At 39.1% G+C, this 21,370-nt stretch overlaps 1 protein-coding gene across 1 annotated transcript in view; it reads right to left on the bottom strand.

Moving 5' to 3' along the window:
• Positions 1–1,218: 1,218 nt before the first annotated feature.
• The window catches only part of NEMP1 (nuclear envelope integral membrane protein 1), a 31,644-nt gene continuing 11,492 nt past the window's right edge, over positions 1,219–21,370 (bottom strand). The window contains exons 4-11 of the mRNA XM_043564279.1: positions 13,614–13,738; positions 12,135–12,354; positions 10,320–10,392; positions 9,133–9,226; positions 8,563–8,677; positions 7,427–7,652; positions 6,462–6,635; positions 1,219–5,724 (exon numbers count right to left, since the gene is read on the bottom strand). Of these exons, the coding sequence (XP_043420214.1) occupies positions 5,544–5,724; positions 6,462–6,635; positions 7,427–7,652; positions 8,563–8,677; positions 9,133–9,226; positions 10,320–10,392; positions 12,135–12,354; positions 13,614–13,738 (1,208 nt within the window). The 3' untranslated portion in view covers positions 1,219–5,543. The remainder of the gene's footprint in view (positions 5,725–6,461; positions 6,636–7,426; positions 7,653–8,562; positions 8,678–9,132; positions 9,227–10,319; positions 10,393–12,134; positions 12,355–13,613; positions 13,739–21,370) is intronic.

A 21,370-nucleotide genomic window follows, 5' to 3' on the forward strand; every position in this document is an offset into this window, starting at 1 on the left:
GAGCTACATGTTCTTCTGAGCCAGCCCAGCGCCCCACACTTTATCTCTTTTTGTCCTCATTAAAACCCTACAATGTTGCACATCTAGCACTTATGCCTTAAGTTTTTATTAATTCAGTGTCTCTTATTTACCTAGTATAGTTATAGAAGGGACAGGAGAGGGGCACCTGGGTCGTTCAGTCCATTAAGCCTCCGACTATTGACCTTGGCTCTGGTCATGATCTCATGGTTCGTGAGATGGAGCCCTGCATCAGGCTCTATGCTAACAATGTGGAGCCTGCTTGGGATTCTCTCTTCCTCTCTCTCTGCCACTTCCCACTCGTGCGTGTTCTCTCAAAATAAATAAATAAATTTTAAAAAAGATGGGGGAGAGGAGAAAAAACGCCATTAGTGTGCATTAATCTACATAAATTTACATATGGTCTACATCCCGATTCTTCCTCTCAATGACTGGTCTGAAAAATGGACAATAGATTTCCATGTAGTCTAAATAACTGAGAAGAGAGGACACAGGCACAGAATTAATGCAAATGCCATAACGGATCCACAGAGCAAAGAAAGTAGCTAAAACATAAAAGAAGGTGGAAAGTACCAGCCTTCTCCTACTGAAGCTGGGCCTAGACATAACTGAAGTTTTTATTCCATGGCCCCTGATACGCACTACAGCCCTGCTCCCTCTCTCGCCCTACACAAAGCTCTTGGCAGATATCCACAGCTGGATGCACAGGTCTTCCCCTCACCCCAGTGGAAAAACAAGAGATATTTTATGCCATTAAAAATAAAGAACTAAAGTACAAGGACTAGGAATAACCTATACTTTTTTTTTTTTTTTCTGTGAGACAACATGGTAGTACAACCTGTGCCTCCTGCAAGAATACCCCTTAGAGATCTGGCATTCTGGCAAATCACCCAGTCCCAGGATGGAAATAGACCAAGACAGACCCAGGTTGGGCAGTGGTGGTGAAGAAAGAAAGGAAATAGATGGCATCACCACCACTTCATCAGAAAGATGGAACTTAGAAGCTAATTGTTTCAAAAGATCCAAATAAGAAAAGTACATGTTCATTAAGAGAAACCACTATAGTCTATAAAACTTTATTAAAATTTGGATTACTTACAAACTTGTACAATAAAAATGAAAAAATATATAATAAGACACTGTTATTTTTTCTTACAGAAAAGAGGGAAAATGAGACCCATGGCAAAGAGCCATCCCTGATCGTTTTGTTCCTTTCAAACATTCGTGAACATTTATTTTAAATATAAATGACAAATCTTTTAAATAACACTAAGGCATTACCCACAGGCTAAAACTTACCAAGTAATTCCTTACCCCTGCTATTTCACCATCAATTCTAGAAACATGGGAAACTGAGGCAACTGCAGGCTGTAACAGTTCTAACACTCACATTATGAGCTATCTATTATGTTAACATGATAAGAATGTCGCCCATACTATAGGAAAGTTCAGAGAAGATGATTTCACCATTTTCAAGTTACTGTCAAGAGTGTAAAGAGGAAGATGACACACATGGGCAGGGATGTGGGAGCCCAAGTCCCCAATTTGGGGGAGGCTGTGTGCCATTCCCACCCCCACTAAAGGTGTGTGTTGATGTTGACATGAATCTACTTTTATTTCCGGCAGGCTCTGGCTCCCAACACATAAGGCACCAAACACCCTTTTCAAGGTAGTGACCATCTAGAATCCAACTCCACAGCAACTGAAACCATAAGCTAAGTTACCAAGAGACACCACTGGATCACCATAATTGCATAGGTTTCTCTAAAAATTATAATCAATTTCTGCTACATCAAAACATAAAAGGTTTTAGGTGCCTTTGTCTTGTGCAAATGGCTATTTTATGTGTTTATTACTTAGTTTCAGTGCCTATGTAACATGAAGGCATAATAAATCTGTCAAACTGCCCTCTCCTTGGTTAAGATAAAGTTCTTGGCATTTCAATATAGGTTATTATCTCATATGTCAGACCTGAGTCCAAAGGAATACTAGAAGGACATTTAATTTCCTTTCCTCCTACTTCAACTTTCACTACTCAATTCAGAGAAAAGTTATGAGTACACAGCTAAGAACCATTTTTACGCAGGCATCCATCTGAGCCCGTCTTTTTTTCTGGAACAAAAAGATTGAGGGCAATTGCATAATCCATTCCCAAGCTTTTTATGGATGTCAGAGCCAGGGAGGACTATCTGGCCTATTTGGGCCCTTTCATTCATCAACTCTCTAACCTAAGTGCCAGGTGGGAATTGGATTGAAGGGAACACCATCAGTAAGGAGAGGGCTAGGTTTTGAATGGGATGTAACAGCACAAAATAGAACACTGGGGCCCGAACACTATGATCAGCAAAATCCCCTTTGTAACAGACAAAAAGTCATGAATTTGGGGGGAGAAATAAACTAGCTTTGGGGCACCTGGGTGGCTCAGTCGGTTAAGCGTCTGACTCTTGGTTTTGGCTCAGGTCATGATCTCGTGGTTCGTGAGTTTGAGCCCCACAACAGGCTCTGCGCTGACAGAAATATTTTTTTTTAATTAAAAAAAAAGGAAATAAACTAGTTTTGGTGGGATGAAGTGGCTGATAGGACTTTCTTATTAGAAGACATCCAAGTTGCTAAACTGTCCTCATTTTTGGTGACTGGTTCCATTGGTCTCGAGAAAGCAATCTGAGAGGGAAAGTGAAGGGGAAATGTTTTAGGCCAGCTGGCTTTCATATTCCCATTAATGGCAGTCATACTCTACATAACTTGGTCAGACCAATTAGAGGCGATAGATTTCCGATGCTAAAGAGACCCTGGCCCTAAAGAGGGCCAATTTACAGCTTGATATTTGCAAGCAAAACGCTGACGCGGCAGCAGACGTGGCTCCAATGTCCAGCTCACTCCATGGTTATCCCTTCAATCCTTCTTGATGAGATCAGTCTGAGAGATGAGACTATGCTGAATTGCAAGAGCTGTAACTGCCAGAGAAAATTAAATGGGGGCTTCAAGTAGTGACTGAGCCAGCAGACTAAGTGGCCAAGAGAGAGACAACAGAAGTTCCTGGAGAAGGTTTATGGAGTCAAACAATCTTCAGGCACACAGAGGCTCTGAAGCATCTGGGGCAGAGCCATATAGGCAGGCAGGGCAAGGACACACAGCACGCCAAAGGCACTGGGCACCGTCCTTCACTGTCTGAGAGCAGCTCTCATGCTGTGGGATCTGCTGTCACCTCCACTGCCTACAGCTCAGTTCTCCGACGACCAGACATGGAGTAATAAACTGAGTTTGAGCTTACCCCAAATTCAAACACGGTGAAAAAACTGGTCTGGAGATGGAAACTATATTTCACAGGAGTTTAACTAAACAGAAAAAGAGGAGACTCTTTCCCTGCTTCACAGTGCTTTCTCAGTGAAATAAAGAGTCAGGAAAAGTTACCCTGGAGGCAAGCTACCACCTCCTTAAGGAGCTATTTGAGGGAAGGCACCAAAGTCTCCAGGTAATCCTGAGACCACTTGTACTGATGAACTATTTTTTTCAAATTAACTTATGCTCAAATATGCTAGATCTTGATCTCTATAAATAGAGCAAAAAAGAATATATCCCAGAGGTCTTAACAGCTCTTCACACAGAAATAAAATTTTACCATGTACTTAATTTACAAAGGCATAAAGGTTTCCTGATATAAAATTCCTTTGCCCTGCAACTTTAACCCACAGCAGCTGCCCAAATACTGCTTTTTCACTTTCTACTCTATGTACATTTGCTGCCAATTGAGGTAGTTGTCACTCTAGGACAGTGTAAAGCTGTGGGAAACACTGGTGGTAATAGTCAACTGGCCACCTGGGCGGGGAGTCTCAGCGCTGACATTTTAGAAGTCAGTAATGAGCCCAGGGTCTTTCAAGATTATCTGCTGAGTGGCTGGTCTGAAGGAGTCATTGCAGCTTTTTAAAAATTCATCTGCCTTCTCCATGATCATGGTAAACAGTGAGTCTGATGCTATGCTCCTGACTTCAGTGCCTAGCTTCCTGGCTAGAGTAATTATAGCTTCTTACAAGGTACGAGGGTGAAGATCATAAAGACAGAACCAAGCAAATGACAGAGACTTGGGAATTTGTTCCCTCATAAATGACATTGCTGGTTTATAAGGGTACTTTCCAATGGCAAAAGAATGTGAAACTAATGCCAATGTAATAAAAGGCAGCATGAATCTCTAGCCAGAAATGGAACTGCAAATAAATATACTAAGTTCATGGAAAAATGTGTCTGATCCTGATGGGTGAATGAACATCCAGAGGCATGAAGGTTACCTGGAGGTCTGTTTCCTGGCAATGCAAATTGTGGCAGCTACATAGCTGCAATTTATATGTTGTATCAAGGAAACTTCACAGACAAGTTTCAGAGCTTACAAATTAGCCAAATTGGGAGATGGGGGGTGTACAGGGGCTAAGGAAAGGCTGAAAGGAATAGGCAGAATGGGCAGACAAAGGAAGAGAAAGGAAAAGGAAAGTTTCTTGGTTCCACAGCAACTCAAAGATATGTGTCCCACTGACAGGAAAAATGAAGAACCTGTAAAAAGCATTTAAATTCTCTAAAAATGATCACTTCTCCCAACTAGCAGATATAATGCTACAAACCAAGAGGGAGAGAATATAAGAAATGAAACAAACTCTAAATTGTACATACTTCACAGTTGAGGAAATAGACACTTCCTGAAAGGGCAAAGGGGGCAAGGAGGAATGGGAAGAAAAGAATGCAAACGTCTTTTTAAGATACAATTAAAAGTTGGGATACAATAAAAAGCCTGCAGACCTCCCCTACAGAAGAGTTTACAGGCATGTTCCCAAGAGCAAGCATGACTTAGAATATCGTATTTTGAGAATTCAAAGTTCAACACAACAATTCTGAGGCTTTAACGGATAATCCATATTAATAAACATAGGGGCCTATGGGCTTGTCAATCTGGAGCACTTGCTGGTTCTGGAACATGAATCTGTTACATTTAAAAATATATATTCATTTAAAAAATGAGACAAATAAAAACAGAAGTGAAGGAGGCTCAGATGCGTGGAGTTCTCTCTGGAAGATGCAGCCTGTGATCTGAAAGCATTACTGCACACATATAATAGTTCTCACTTTTGAGTGCCAGCTATGGTGGCAGAAATGCCACCACCAAATGAACTTTTAAGAAGAGCTAGAATGCTGTGCTAGCTGTGGCCATCCAGTTTTTTTTGTTTGGTTGGTTGTTTTTGGGGTTTGGTTTTGTTTTGTTTTTTTGGTTTTGGTTTTTGAAACATAAAGGTGGGCCCACAACCAATGGGAAGCTTTGGGAAGCATTCAATATTTTATCCACTCTCCTTCCTCAGGGATCCCACAGAGACCACCAGGACCATTGCCAGAGGGAGGCCTGCTCAGACCTCTAATTTCAGTGGGAGAATTTCTGTACTATCTCACCCCGTTTCAAAGAGCTGAGAAGCAGCTGCACACACATACAACATGGACCATCGAGGTCCCAAGCCAGTCCACATAAAAATAACCGACCACCACCTAAGTCAGGAGTTGATCTGCTGTGTGACAGTGGGGTACCGAGAATCTGAGTCCTCCTCCTCCTCAGTGGATGTTTCTTCATAGAGTTCATCCTGGGCAATAATGCTCCCTAATCCATATTCCTGCTCATGGACAGAAACTTCATTTGGTGTGAGGTGAGAAGAACCTTCCACAAAGTCAGCAAATCTGGAAAAAAGAAGATAATACTCTTTAAGAACCTGCCTTCTGCCCTTTCTGGTTTCCTTTCAAAATAAGAACTAAAACATCTGATACACTTACAACTCAAATTATAATAAGTCTAACCTTATTCTGGCAGGCAAGTAGACTAAATCAAGAAATAAAGAGAAAGGGAAAGCTGGGATCATAAGACAATATCTCCTGAAATGCCAGGCATCCTGCTTAATAAGCACTAGCCTATCCCCCCTTTTTTTTTTTTTTTTTTTTTTTTTTTAGTTAGGAAAGTGCCAAGGTTCTTTTAGTCATCTGTAATCCTGATAAGAGAAGATTAAGGGGGCATTACACATTTATTCATGTTTATGGCTCTATGAACTGTATGCCATCAAGATTCCAAACTGAAGCTTCATATACTTATTGGTACAATTGCTCCCAAATAAAAAGGACCCCTCCCCCCAAAAAAATAATCAGACTCGGAGAGCAATGCAAAACTATCACAGGGGAAACTTAATATGGTCTTCTCCTCTCAGTGCTACAATCAAATCTAGAGTAGACAGTTCCTTGAGGCAGCAGAAAACAGGCTACTGCTTAACATATGATGATACATGTATCTTTCTGTCAACTACTCCTAGGTGAACAGGAAAACATAGCCACCAATACAAAATGATTATCTAGAAGTATGATCTCTGTTAAAACTCAAGGTCACAATTACCCTGATAGCTGCTTAGCACAGCTGGCCAAGGGTTTACCTCTTTGGAGACTGGATTCGAGAGACAGTCTTCCAAGCAGAGCAGTCTGGACTGTTACAATATTCTCGAAGCTCCTCTAAAGCCTTTCGGGTCTCCACCTCTCCTTGTATCCGATATTCTTCTTCTGTCAGGAGACGAGGGGGGACAGTCTTTTCTGTTGCTTTACACATCTTTCTGTGCTCACCAAAATAACATCATGAATCATTAATCGGTAATTTTTATCCAGCCTGCCCTCTAGCTCGCTTCAGTGAGCCAAGTATACAGCAGAGAGCCTGGACATTATGAGTCATCATTCCCACCTTTCTTCTATAGACACCTTGACTTGTAATATACTCCTGACATGTTAGACTAGGAATAAGACGTCAGAGTAATCAATATTATTCACTAATGTGGATAAATTCACTTATTTCCCAATAAATGATAGACAAAATATTTATTTTCCAATAAGTGGAAAAACGACAAGAAAATGATGATATAACATTGTGGTCCATTAACTTGGATTCCCCAAACTGAAGGCATCACCATGACTATCTAATAAAACAGCCACTGATAACCTCAGAACCTATGACCATTCCATGTTCACTATGCAAGATGATAGCATGCTTTCAAATACATCTGAACACTAGAACTCCCAAAGCGATCTGAGAGCCAATGTGAAATAATCTGAAACCTGGTGACCTGAGGCATGTGGTATAAAAGTGATATACTCTGCACCACCTAGTGGTCACAGGAACACATGACACTTTACTGGATGCTTTTATTTTATATAAAATGGCTAGAATAAAATTATAAAAATGCCTATAGACAGTCTAAAAAGAAAGACTTGGAAGGAACAAAAGCAGAAGCATAATACAATAAATCTCCATTAACAAAGAGGTTCCCAGGTCAACACCTCTGTACCCTTTTGCCACAACTACATCCCACATTGCATGTTTCATTACAAAGTTATATTGCCTTTCAGTCACCTGTAGGTGATGTACAGCCACTGAATAGGGTACTCCAGGTTCTTAGTACACAGTGCAATGACGATAATGGCAAGGGCAATGTGTGGTATCTGGATACCGGAATACATGAAAAATAGGCCCATCAACTGCAAGGTCCAGGTCAGCAGGTTGATACTTCGTTCATTCTCCAAGGGCCCATACTTGTAACAGACTGCAAAACTCATGAATCCAACTGTGAGGACATAGCCTATGAGAAGAGTTATCAGAAAACGTTCTTTTTCATCTATAACTGGTAAAAATAATTTGTGCAGGGAGCAGCAATACATTCACTATATAGCACCTATTCAATTAGGAAAATGGACAAGATGTTTCCTCAATTATTCACACTTTTTTCATTACTCAAATATATTTATCTCTTTAAGTTTCTACCCTTTCTGTTGCTCCCAAGTTTATTTGGTTCAAATGGAAGATTAAAGCTACATGTTGAACAACACTAGAACTGTCTGTTTAAAAAAGCCTAGGGGCGCCTGGTGGCTCAGTCAGTTAAGCGTCGGACTTTGGTTCAGGTCATGATCTCACAGTCCATGAGTTTGAGCCCCGCATCAGGCTCGGTGCGGACAGCTCAGAGCCTGGAGCCTGCCTCAGATTCTGTGTCCCCTCTCACTGCCCCTTCCTTGCTCATGCTCTCTCTCTCAAAAATAAACATTAAAAACATTTTTTTTAAATAAAAAAGCCTAACATATGATAATCCAGATTAATTACCTCTCAAAAGATAGATTAAGGGTTACCATCTGTAAAACCAAAGGATCTTCACCTTACAGAAAGATTCATGTAGAGTCCTTTACTTAAGGTCTTCAACTGTATTTAAAATACAATTATATTAATATAGTCAATGTATAGTTTTTCAGGAAAATGCCTATTGTGTAAAGAGAGGTGTACTTATAAACACCAACCAAATAAAGTTTTCTCCCTGGCAGCACCATTTTCATTTAAAGTGACAACTGCACAGCGTTAGAAATAAAGAACTACAATTCTTAAAAATTAATAAAATGGCATGAACTATTAGCTCCTGTAAGCAGCCAACACCTTTTCATGATCAAATGAACTAAAACAACCCATAAACATATAAAAAGGAAAGCAAAACCGACAACACTTACTTAAAAGATACTGCCAGTAACACCTCCAGATCTCTTGTAAATTTTTTAAAACTAGCTGAATGAGGTACAGAGAAAAGGACCAGCCTCCCACCAGTATGACGTAAATGGGACTTTTCTAAAACAGAGTAGAAGTGAAAACAAAGTTACAACAGGCTTTCCATACATAAAAGAAACAAAATGGAACTATGATTTAAAAAAACTCAACCTACTAAAATACACAAAAACCACATCTCTTAAGAAGACATCCTTTATATTTAAAATGGTATAGTCTGCAAAGAACACTAGGAAAATGAGGTGCTGAGTAACTTAAAAGCCTGGCTATGTGATTAGCAAACAGGAAGGAGACTTTAACTCCCCACTGTGCACAGGATTTTAAATAAAAGGGGGAGTTTGTACGTAATCAGACTCCAAGTTCCATCATGGAAAGTACCCTCCTGAATCAAGGAAAAAGTAGGACATATACTTATCAACCACCAATGCAAATTTTCAGTGCTGTATTATTCAACAAAATAGTCCCTCAACTAACTATCCAAGCTTGTCCTGACTGCATTTGAAGATTCCACTACTTACCTTGGGCATAAACTTGGACAGTATGAAAATGATGATTAGCAGAGAGGCCGCAATTCCCACACTCATCCCAGTGGAATAGTAGAAGATTTGGCTTCTGCAGAGAGAAACATTATTTCATGACTATGTGTGTATTCTTCCTATATGGCACCATTCGAACTAGAACAACTATCCCAGCCAAAAAACAGAAAAAAAAAATCTCAGACTAAAGCAGGTATTTGTTTAAAACTTGCCAACACTGATGGGACTGGTACAATGTAACTGCTGCCAGATTATGAGGACTGGTATCAGTGAGGGCCCTCAAATACGTCCCAACAATAAACCTCTGCTTAGTCACACACTCCCATTGCAGCATCTCCCCTAATCCAATTTTTAATGAGAGTCTTTCTTCAGAAGAACTGCACAGCTTCACTGGGGAAAAGGAAGGTGCAAGGATACTGTCCTAGAGGAGACAGAAAACTGGAACTGAACTGATTACCCAGAAAGATAACCAGACACAGGGCCTGGAAAAGAGAGAGCTCCTGCTCCTATTCCAGGCTCTTTGTACCAGACTTTCCTCCCCCACCGTGAGTTTCTCTCAGGACCCTCCCAAATTAGGAACAAGTTCTATCAATCTCACTCCAGCCTAACTTCAAACTCCAATTGTTAAGCTTTCATTCATTATTCCAGAAATATTCTTTTCACTTGTGTGCAAAGTTAATGTTGATTCTACCTTTGTTCAATGTTTGTTTAGTTATCTGTATGTTTTCTTTATAGTTGTACATGTCAGTTACACTTAGCTTAGCTAGTAGGTTCCTAAAGGCAGGAAATGAATAAGTGGTTGGTATTTGTGGGGTTTTTTTTTTTTACCCCTGATTGGTATAAAACTCACCAACAAACTCATGGCCCTGTAAAAATGAGGACTTAACACGTTATTTCCAATGATGGAAAGGGTGGTGATATATTGACTAAATCCCAGCCCATGATGGCTCAACCTCATGGGAGAATTTCATTCTTGCCAATCTTATTCAATGTAAGAAAATAGCAAAAATCCTAACACCTACTAAAGTATTTAAAAATATTTTCCAAGCAGGCAATGGCCTGGCCATAAAGCTCATGGAAGAGGAAAGAGCAGTACTTAGTCTTCATGATAAAAGCCAAGCAGAGTGGGTCTAAGCCTCACCATTCTGCACTCTAGCCTGGGAACCTACCTGCTCAACAAATCTCCACAAAAAAATAGCACAAGTCCAAGCAGGAAAATGAAGAAGAGTTTGGGGTCAAATCCTGAAATAAATAAAGACTTCTGTTTAATAGGAAAACAAACAGTTTAACGCTTTATAGAATAAAGGGCAATGTTGGCATTATTGGTCAGCTAATAAAATATAGTTGACCCTTGAACAACATGGGTTTGAATTGCCCCGTTCCACTTATATGCAGACTTTTTCTGACAATACATCACAGTACTATAAATGTATTTTCTCTTCCCATGATTTTTTTAATAACATTTTCTTTTCTCTAGCTTACTGTATAGTGAGAACACAGCATATAATACATACAACATACAAAATGTGTGTTAATCAACTGTTTAAGTTATCAGTAAGTCTTTCAGTCAACAGTAGGCCATTAGAAATTAAGTTTTGGGGAATCAAAAGTTATATGCAGATTTTCAACTGGGGAGGGAAGGGGTAAATCAGCCAGCACCCCAACCCCTGTAAATGCAAACAACCCACCTAAACAGCATTGTAAATTCCACACAAAGCCTGGGAACCCTTCCAAATAGAAAATATAAGTAGGTCTCTCTAACCTGTACTTTTCTGGAGATCTTATTTTTATTTTGGTTACCTATGCTAAAGCTAAAAGAAACTAAGCTTTGCTTTGGAGGGAGCCAGGCATAACACCATCAGTGCTTCATGTAATTGCCCACAAGGGGTCTCTACCATTCTGGTTTTCATGCCTTAAATCACTCATGGGTTCGGATTCAGCAGATTTGCCTAGAACTTTGGGTCCAGGCCCTCTGTTGTTCTCTAACTGGCTGCTTTTCTTGCCCAACACCACCTACTTCCCTCTGGTACACAAGCACTGTGTTGGAAAAGCCTACACTCAAACACATCTCACCCAGGACCAGGGGGCCCAAGTGGAGGCCCCTCAGTGGCATACCAGATACTCCCACAGCATTCACATTCAAGAGCTCTAAGTCTAGGGGAGGTCCACAAACAGAATAGGAGCAAGAGGAATCAGTACATGCAAAAGGAATACCCCCATTCCCCCCAAAAAAGGCAAATCCTATACAACCAAAAAAAAAAACCAACAACAACAACAACAACAACAAAAAAACCACCTATGGAACGCTAGGGCTTTGTAGCAAAACCCAGGAATGTTTCTGCTATTCACAACATCCAAAAATCATGGGTAGTACCCAAGGAGAGACCAAAAGTAAGAAAATAAAACAGGATGACGATTCCAGTTCTCTGTGAAACGTTCTTAGACACATTCAGAAAAGGGAAAACTTTTCCAGTTCCACTGAATAAGCCTTAAATAAACTGAGTGATCTTCATAGTGACTTATGATTCCACAAATCTTTTTACTTCTGAAGCCTTAATATTCAGTTCTACCTTTCTTCAGTTTTTATTATTTATACCATTCATGTCTTCAAATGTAGGCTTATACATTTCAGGACATCTAACTTTGTCTAGAAGTGCCCAGAGGGCAGGAATAAACCTATCTTACTCTGAAGAACACTAAGCGGATCAGTTCAGGGCCACTGGGAGTATAGGGAACATAAGTCTTCGCAAATGTCCGTAAGGAAATATTCAGAATGACCCAAGGTGAAATCTCTATCGTAGGCCTAAAGGCTTTTATGTGGGAGAGGGTCTCTCAACTGTCTGGAGCAGTGGTATACTCAGGTTATAATCAGAACCAAAAGGGAGTTAGTTGTCTTGGGCTGACTTCCCTGTCTCACTAGTTACACTCTCCAAAGCTCAGTCCCGTTTCACTATAAAATCCACAGAAAAACAGGTAAGACTTACTCCGGGTCACAGTGACACTGTACTTGGTGTCTTCCTCTATAATCTCAACTTTGAGGCATGTTTTTGTGCTGTATAGACCCACGTTAACATAGGTATCGTTCAATTTCTCTTTTAAAAAGGAGGAAAAAAAGTTCCAGATACTAAACTGCTCTAACTCCTTCAGTTTCTCTTCATTCTCCACCTGGGTGACACGTACCAGCTTGGAACTATTTACCCGGATCTGTAACACAAGTGAAATCAGGATCAGAAAAAAGTAGAAATTTTAAATTTTCATAAATACAATTTAAAAAAACTTTAGAGTAAATAACTCTAGAGTAGATATCAGTAATAGTGCCAGTTTTCCACAAGGCTTATAAGAAATATAGAGATACAGGAACTAAAACATAATTGAGCAAATAATATTGCACATGGTACAGACAGGCAGCTGTTAGAATGTCTTGTTAACATGAGCTGAATCTACTATTAAGGCAGAACAACACAGGGGGGGAAAAAAGACTTCCAAGCTGAAAGGGTTAGCACTAGAGCTATTTATGAGAAAGCATACAAAACAAGGATCCAGAATATTAAGAAAATTGCCAAGCCAGAAAGAAAGGAAGAAAGAGAGAGAGAGAGAGAGAGAGAGAGAGAGAGAGAGAGAGAGAATTGTCAGGCAAAAGCCACGCCAGAAAACTGAAAATGTTTCCCATAATGACAGGATGAGAAGGTCAACCCTCTGTCACAAATCACTGATTATGGGTAAATGTTGGTTATAATGTGTCTCAGATGGAATATGATCTTTATATCAGACAATAAAAAAAAGAAAATTTAAAAACCCCACAAGCCCACCCTTATGTTTATGATGTGGACAACAATGCCCTTATCAGTAACTATGCTTATAGCAGGAGCAGCTTTTCCAAAAGGACTCATTTTGTTCAATCATTATTACGGCCAGACATTCTTGCTTGCCAGGTGGCTTAATAGTGTTATGAAATGAATGAAATGAAAGTCATCCTATCAAAGGGAAACTTCAGGCAGGGGGCTTATGAAATATTTCGTGTAGAATCAAAATAGAAGAGGAACAGCAAGGCAAAAGAGTTTACATCCTGACAGGCACGCAACAGTTTCCTGGCTGAAGAAGGCATAAGGCCTTTAAATGAAAGGGGGGGGGGGGGTGTGTGCGTGCGTGCGAGTGCATATGTGTATGTATACGAAAAGGAGAGGAAGGAAGAGAAGGAAGATTCTTTGGGAAAAAGAGGAAGGAAGGTTACCTCAGGGTCAAGTATTATAAGTTACTTAAGGGAACAGAGAAAAGAATGCAAAGTAAGCATAAATGCGTACTGAGGAAAACACAATTCAGGATAATCTGAGCCCTAACAAGGTTGTTGACAATACTTTTTTTTTTCCAATTGTGTGTGAAGGGGGAAAATGTGTCAAAGTATTCACTGATCACAGACAGATATTCACAGAAGCTGCCCCAGCCAGGGGCCTCCAAATTATTACCTGTATCCGTGTCCACACATCATGCCACTTTGGGATAAGCACATTTTTATAACAGAACTGTTGCCTGTCACTCATATTATAAACTCGGGATTCCTGAAGCATGACCACGTTTATGTCAATTCCAGCTTTATGCAAAGAAAGGAAATAAGGATTAAGACAACAGGACAAGCTAATAACTACAACCTATTACATAAAAAGAATTAAACCAACCACTTTTTTTTTCATTGAAGTATAGTTGACATACAATGTTACATTAGCATCAGGTGTACAATACAGTGATTCCAGGAGCCTATCCCTTACCTATGCTCACCACAAGTGTAGCTACCACCTGTTACCCTATGATGCTATTACAATACCATTGAAACGGACCACTTTTTTTAAAGCTAGGGTTAAAATGTCAGTGACTGAGAAACAAGAAAAACTGAAAGAGGGGTGCCTGGGTGACTCAATTGGTTGGGTGGCTGACTTCGGCTCAGGTCATGATCTCAAAGTTCATGGGTTGGAGACCCATGTCAGGTTCTGTGCTGACAGCTCGAAGCCTGGAGCCTGCTTTGGATTCTGTGTCTCCCTCTCTCTCTCTCTCTCTCTGCCCCTCCCCTACTTGTGCGCACGCACGCGTGCTCTCTCTCTCTCTCTCTCAAAAATAAACATTAAAAAAATTAATAAAAAAAAGAGAAAACTGAAACAAGAGGAGAAACAAGGCAGTCTTATTTCCATTAAATATAATCATTTAAATGTTATAAATAGCAACTAACCCAGAAAAGGCAGTAATAGAAACTACTATTAAGTGTTTATTAAGATAGTATGCTGTCTATCATTTAACTCTCCAACGATGCTATGAGTCAAGCACTCTCATAATCGCTATTCCACAAATAGAAAACTGATGCTTAGAAGGATTAAGTAATTTGCCCAGAGTCATACAACCAGTGAATAGCTTAACTGACATTCACACCCAGGTCCTGCTTCCCTTATAAAGGCAGAGCTAAAGTAACCCCATCTACTTATTTTCTCTTTCTCCTGAATAGGATAAACAGACTTGACAATGTTTTTGTATATATAGTACTTTAAGAAGATGCTAAAAGATCACAAAATCGTTTTTTCCAACTGTCTTGTTTCAAGTTTTAAGAGCAGTCAATTAACATACGCAGTCCCTTTCATTCAGCCAAGACAGAAGATTCTCCATTCAGAAGTTTGTATTCAATCTCAGCCAATTCAAGGCTTAAAAGCGACCACTTTCTCATATCTTCCCACCCAAGTTTGTACCAGCTACCTTCTTTACCACAAAACAGTTAAATAACTTTTTCCTTGGGTTCTATATTGTACTTACCAACTTATCAAGTGCTACTCTAAGTGGAAATGCAGTTATCACTCTGGTCTAGGTAAAAAGATGGATAGATTTAAATAAACTAAAAAACAAAACAAAACTTTAAGAAAGCAAAGTTACACACACAAAAAAAGGCAATGATGCCTGCCAGTCCAAAATGGTTTTACGGTGAAGCTAAGACCAATTTTGAAGTTAAATTTCTTCTTAAACCTAAACATAAGAACAAAAACTATAAAACACTTAGAAGAAAACTCAGGGGTGGATCTTCATGACCATGCCAGGCAATGGTTTCTTAGATACGACATGGAAGCATAAGCAACCAAAGAAAAAACAGATGAATCAGAGTGCATAAAAATTTAAAACTTTTGTATTTCAAAGCACCTTATCAAGAAAGTAAACAGATTAACGCACAAAATGGGAGAAAATATTTGCAAATCACATATCTGACAAAGGTCTACTACCCATAATATATAAAGAACTACAACTCAACAAGAAAAAGAGAAATAACCCAATTGTAAAAATGGGCAAAGGATCTGAATAGACATTTCTCCAAAGATATAAAAATGGCCAATAAGCATATGAAAAGACACTCAACACCATTAGCCATCAGGGAAATACAAATCAAAACCACAATGAAATATCACTTTATACTCATTAGGAAGGCTAAAATCAAAAAGAAGACAGTAAGCAGGGTTGGCCAGGATGTGAGAAACAAGAACACTCAAACATTGTTGCTGGGAATGTAAAATGGTGCATCCTCTTTGGAAAAGTTTGGCAGTTTCTCAAGAAGTTAAACATAGAGTTACTCTATGATCCAGTAATTCCACTCCTATGTATATACCCAAGAAAACTGAAAACATATGTTCACTCAAAAACTCATACATGAATGTTCACAGCAGCAATATCCATAATAACTAAAAAGTGAAAACAAACAAATGTCCATCAACTTATGAACTGATGGATAAAACAAAATGTGATAGATCCACCTATAAGTGTAATATTATTCAACCATAAAAGGGAGTACTGATACATACTACAAGATGGATGAACCCTGAAAACATTATTCTGAAGGAAAGAAGCCAGACCAAAAAGAGCATATATCAAATGATTCCACTTGTATGAAATGTCCAGAACAGGCAAATCCACAGAGACAGAAAGTAGATGTTAGTGGTTGCCAGGATCTGGGAAAAGTGAATGGGGAGTGACTGCTAAGATGTATGGGGTTCCATTTTGGAGTGATGAAAATATTCTGGTAATTCAAGAATTCAGTGATGATGGATGCACGACCTTGTGAATATACTAAAAACCACTGAAAGGGTGAATTTTATTATACATGAATTACATCTCAATTTTTTAAAAAATTCACTCTTGGGGCGCCTGGGTGGCGCAGTCGGTTAAGCGTCCGACTTCAGCCAGGTCACAATCTCGCGGTCCGTGAGTTCGAGCCCCGCGTCAGGCTCTGGGCTGATGGCTCAGAGCCTGGAGCCTGCTTCCGATTCTGTGTCTCCCTCTCTCTGCCCCTCCCCCGTTCATGCTCTGTCTCTCTCTGTCCCAAAAATAAATAAATGTTGAAAAAAAAAATTAAAAAAAAAAAAATTCACTCTTAATATTGTAAGGGAGGAAAAATTTTTCCTTGATCCTCTTAGGGTCCCTGGCTGAGTCTGAAATTTTAAACTGACAAAGATAGACTAACAACAGAAAAGCATAGACATTTAATAAAAGTTTTACGTGACACGAAAGACTTCATAAGGAAATGAAGACCCAAAGAAACAGTTAGAGCTACGTACTTTTATGCTACGTTTGAGGAAGAGTGGACAGATGTGAAGGAATATGATACGGTAAAGAGTATGTGGCAATTGTAGTAAACTAGGGGGAAACAGAGCAAGCAAGGCCTGTTTGCTTAGATTCCTCTCAATATCCCTTTGTCTTAAATTCCTCAAGGTATAGGGAGGGAGGGAGGGAAGGCAACTCTCACAAGATTTTATGGTCTGTTTCAGAGAAGGGTAAGATGGGGAGGTCAAAGAGACCTTCCTGCTCCTGATGTTTTCTTAAACTCCCTCAGCTTAAAATATATAATATGCCAAGATGCTACATCTTGGGGTAGCATGCCCTGAACCCCCATCTATCAGCTTCTCACTACGGTTTAATCCAGTAGTAATTGGGATTTCCTCCTAGCCTATCTTTCATAAAGTGAAACCTTTTCAAAATCCTGTTAACATCTGTCTCACTAGCAAGCACACAAATGTACTGAAAGAATATCCACTCACAAATATGGTTTATTTTCTTGCAGAGTCTAGCTGGCTCAGTCAGAAGAGCATGCACTCCTGATCTTGGGGTTGTGAGTTTGAGCCCCATGTTGGGTGTAGAGATTATATAAATACATTAAACTTAAAAAAAAAAGTTTACTTTCTTCTGGAGAGTATAAGTGAGTAAGGTTATGTGAATGCTAAAACTACTGTATTGAGAAATTCATTGAGGTATGCAAAAACATTGGGCAGCATTAAAAAAAAAAGTTGTTGAACAAGAACCTATCACTTCCTTAAAAGAATATCCAGTCTATGTACAAAGCCTGAAGTAGAAACATGCACCTGTCCAATAAAAAACAAAAACAAGAGTCACACTTGTTAACCCCTTCTCTCCCACAGCACCAAGTAATAGAACACTACACCTTTTTATTTTTTTAACAACAAAAAAATTTTTTTAATGTGTATTCATTTTTTGAGAGACAGAGCGTGAGTGGGGGAGGGGCAGAGACAGAGGGAGACACAGAATTCAAAGCAGGCTCTATGCTCTGAGCTGTCAGCACAGAGCCCGACAAGGGGCTAGAACCCACGGACCATGAGATCATGACCTGAGCCAAAGTCGGACCCTTAACCAACTGAGCCACCCAGGTGCCCCAGCACTATACCTTTTTAAGCCCACTATTATTTTCAAGAAGATAGTAAGATACAAATAATGTCAATAGCAGAGGACATTTGAAAAACTTAATGCCAAGAAAAGGCATTATTGTTTTGAAACTAATTTTAAAATTCTCTGATGCCATTTTCCTAAAGAAATAAAATGGTTTTATAACAAGCAACATCTTTTAAAATCTAGTTCTTCCTTTTCCCAAGTTACATAACACTCAAGGGAAAGGATTTTAAATAAATAAATAAATAAATAAATAAATAAATAAATAAATAAATGTCTTTAATAGCAACCTCCTATGGAAATCAGCACCTTGGCCAGCCACATCTCTGTAAACTCATTGAGAGGTGAACTACACCAATTCAGCCAAAAGGGATAATTTGTGGAACAACCACTACTCCAACTGTAGCTTAAACTGTTAGGAACACAAAACTAAACCAAACGACCTTAAACACATGTAAGTTGTCAGAATACGCATTTAAAATTTTGTGCTTCCTGTAGCAAAAGGATATACACCACCTTTCTCCCTCCCCCCTAAAGTGAGTTAGCCAGAATGTTAAAAAGTAGAATGAACTAAACATTCAGGAAAATGCCTTTGAGCCCAAAGATTTTGGAAAATGCCTTCATGGAAAGTAGTGAATCATTAGTTGCTTATTGCATTTATCCATAAAGCAGGTATTCAAAGGTTAATAACTTCATACTTGCTTACAATCATTACAAACTTTAATCAACAGCACTGATCACTTAACATCCACAGGCAGAATCAGTGAAAATGATTCATAATATGTGAGGACTGGAATAGACCCAAAAAAGTCATGAAAAACAATTTCTTAAATAGAGATATTTAAACAGAGATAAATAAATATCTCTGTTCATTTCTTTCAAGAGATAACTTAGTTTGTACTTAAAGCCTTACTGAAAACAAGCATCTTAAACAGTGCACTTAGGAAAGAATCATTCAATGGGATGTTGGGACAACTGGTTATTTGGAAAATAAAATCTATCTAGATTCTCACCTCACCTTATACCAAATGCTGACATTAATTATAGATTAAAAAGTAAAATAAAAAAATTTAAAATATACCATAAAAATGATATAAGTTCAGTTTTGGAGGACTCTTTAAGCATAAATGCAATGGAAATAAGTCTGAGGAATAAAATCAAGCGACTACATAAAAATACAAATCTATTTAAAAAGGTAAAAGGGATCTACATTTATTGTAGTGAACATTGTGTAATGTACAGATTTGCCAAATCACTATGTTGTATTTTTCTAATGTTTATTCATGTATTTTTTTTTTGAGAGAGAGCAAGCTGTGAAGGGGCAGAGAGAGGGAGAGGGAAATCCCAAGCAGACCCCACTCTGTAGCACAGAGCCTGATGCACAGCTTGAACTCACGAATCCTGAGATCATGACCTAAGCCAAAATCAAGAATCAGATGTTTAACCAACTGAGCCACCCAGGTGCCCTTCTATGTTGTATTCTTGAAACTAATATAACATTGTATGACAACTATACTTCAATAAAAAAAGTAAAAGCAAGCAAATTAAAGAAAAATTTTCAACAAGTAAATAGATTATAAAAATGTATATATTCTTGGGGCACCTGGGTGGCTCAGTCGGTAAAGTGTCTTATTCTTGATTTCAGCTCAGGTCATGATCTCAGGGTTCCTGGGTTCAAGTACTGCGTGGGGCTCCCCACTGATGGTACAGAGCCTGCTTGGGATTCCCTCTCTCCCTCTCCCTCTCCTGCCCCTCCCATGCATCCTCTCTCTCTCTCAAAATAAATAAATAAACTTAAAAAAAAAAAAAAGAAATGCAAACTAAATTAAGACACTACTTTCTTTTATTAATATTTTGTCTTTTTCTGGGGCATGACTACTTTTTAATTTTAATGTTTATTTACTTATTTTGAAGGGAGGAGGGACAGAGAGAAAGGGAAAGAGAATCTCAAGCAGGCTCCATGCCCCAGCACAGAGCCTGATGCAGGGCTTGATCTCAGGAATTGTGAGATCAAGACTTCAGCCGAAATCAAGAGACGGACACTAAATCAGATGCTCAACCGACTGAGTCACCCAGGTGCCCCGACACTACTTTTGATCTATCAAATTAACAAAGATGTTATAGTCTAGAATATCCAAAGCTGGCAAGCATATGGGTCATAAGCAAATAGTGTTGCTAGTGGTGTAAACCAGAATACCTTTTCAGGAAAATATTTCAGCAAGATGTTTCAAGGGCCTTAAATATGTTTTAGCATTTGATCTAATAAATCTGAGAATCTATCCTAAAAATATAATCAGTAAAAAATTTATATGCAAAAATGTTCACAAAGTGTTATCTACAACGATGAAAAACTAGAAACACCACAAATATCCAACCAAATGTTTAGTTCAAAAACATTAAGTGAATGATCTGTCCAAAGAGTAGAATACAAATAAAAATAATTATGACGAATTTTAAATGGTATAAAAAATGTTTATGCTACAAAATCAATTAAGAAAACTATCTCTAGGGGCACCTGGATGGCTCAGTCGGTTGAGCATCCAACTTTGGCTCAGGTCGTGATCTTGAGGTCTGTGAGTTCGAGCCCCGCGTCGGTCTCTGTGCCAACAGCTCACAGCCTGGAGTCTGCTTCGGATTCTGTGTCTCCCTCTCTCTCTGCCCCTCCCCCACTCATGCTCTGTCTCTCTCTCTCTCTCTCTCTGTCAAAAATAAATAAACATTAAAGATTTTTTTTAAAAACCAAAAACTAGGGGCGCCTGGGTGGCGCAGTCGGTTAAGCGTCCGACTTCAGCCAGGTCATGATCTCGCGGTCCGTGGGTTCGAGCCCCGCGTCAGGCTCTGGGCTGATGGCTCAGAGCCTGGAGCCTGTTTCTGATTCTGTGTCTCCCTCTCTCTCTGTCCCTCCCCCGTTCATGCTCTGTCTCTCTCTGTCCCAAAAATAAATAAACGTTGAAAAAAAAATTAAAAAAAAAAAAAAAACAAAACCAAAAACTATCTCTAGTAGTAACTAGTTGGATCCAGGAAAAAGAACTGGATTGTTGACAGGTGTATGAATATATTATCAATTCAAAAAAACTTTTAAAAAGATTTTAAGTAATCTCTACACCCAACGTGGGGCTCAAACTCGCAACCCTGAGATCAAGAGTCACATGCTCTACGGACTGAGCCAGCCAGGCGCCTCCAAAGTTTTATTAAAAAAAAAAAAAAATGTGGAAAAAGACCAGGAGAAAGTCTGCTAAAATGGATTGCCTCTGAATGGAATAAACAGTGAAGGTTTTTTTCTACTTCTTTATACTTTAATTGCTCTTGCCAAATAGTCTAAAATCAACTGACATTATTTTTTTAATCAAACACTTCCAATGAGAAAAAACTTCCTACCTTTTGAAGTACTGTATTTTATCTTTAGGTGCCTCTGGCTTTTTTTTTTTTTTTAACGTTTATTTATTTTTGAGACAGAGAGAGACAGAGCATGAACGAGGGAGGGTCAGAGAGGGAGACACAGAATCTGAAACAGGCTCCAGGC

The sequence above is a fragment of the Prionailurus bengalensis genome, chromosome B4 (assembly GCF_016509475.1).
Source record: "Prionailurus bengalensis isolate Pbe53 chromosome B4, Fcat_Pben_1.1_paternal_pri, whole genome shotgun sequence".
Classification (NCBI taxonomy): Eukaryota; Metazoa; Chordata; class Mammalia; order Carnivora; family Felidae; genus Prionailurus; species Prionailurus bengalensis.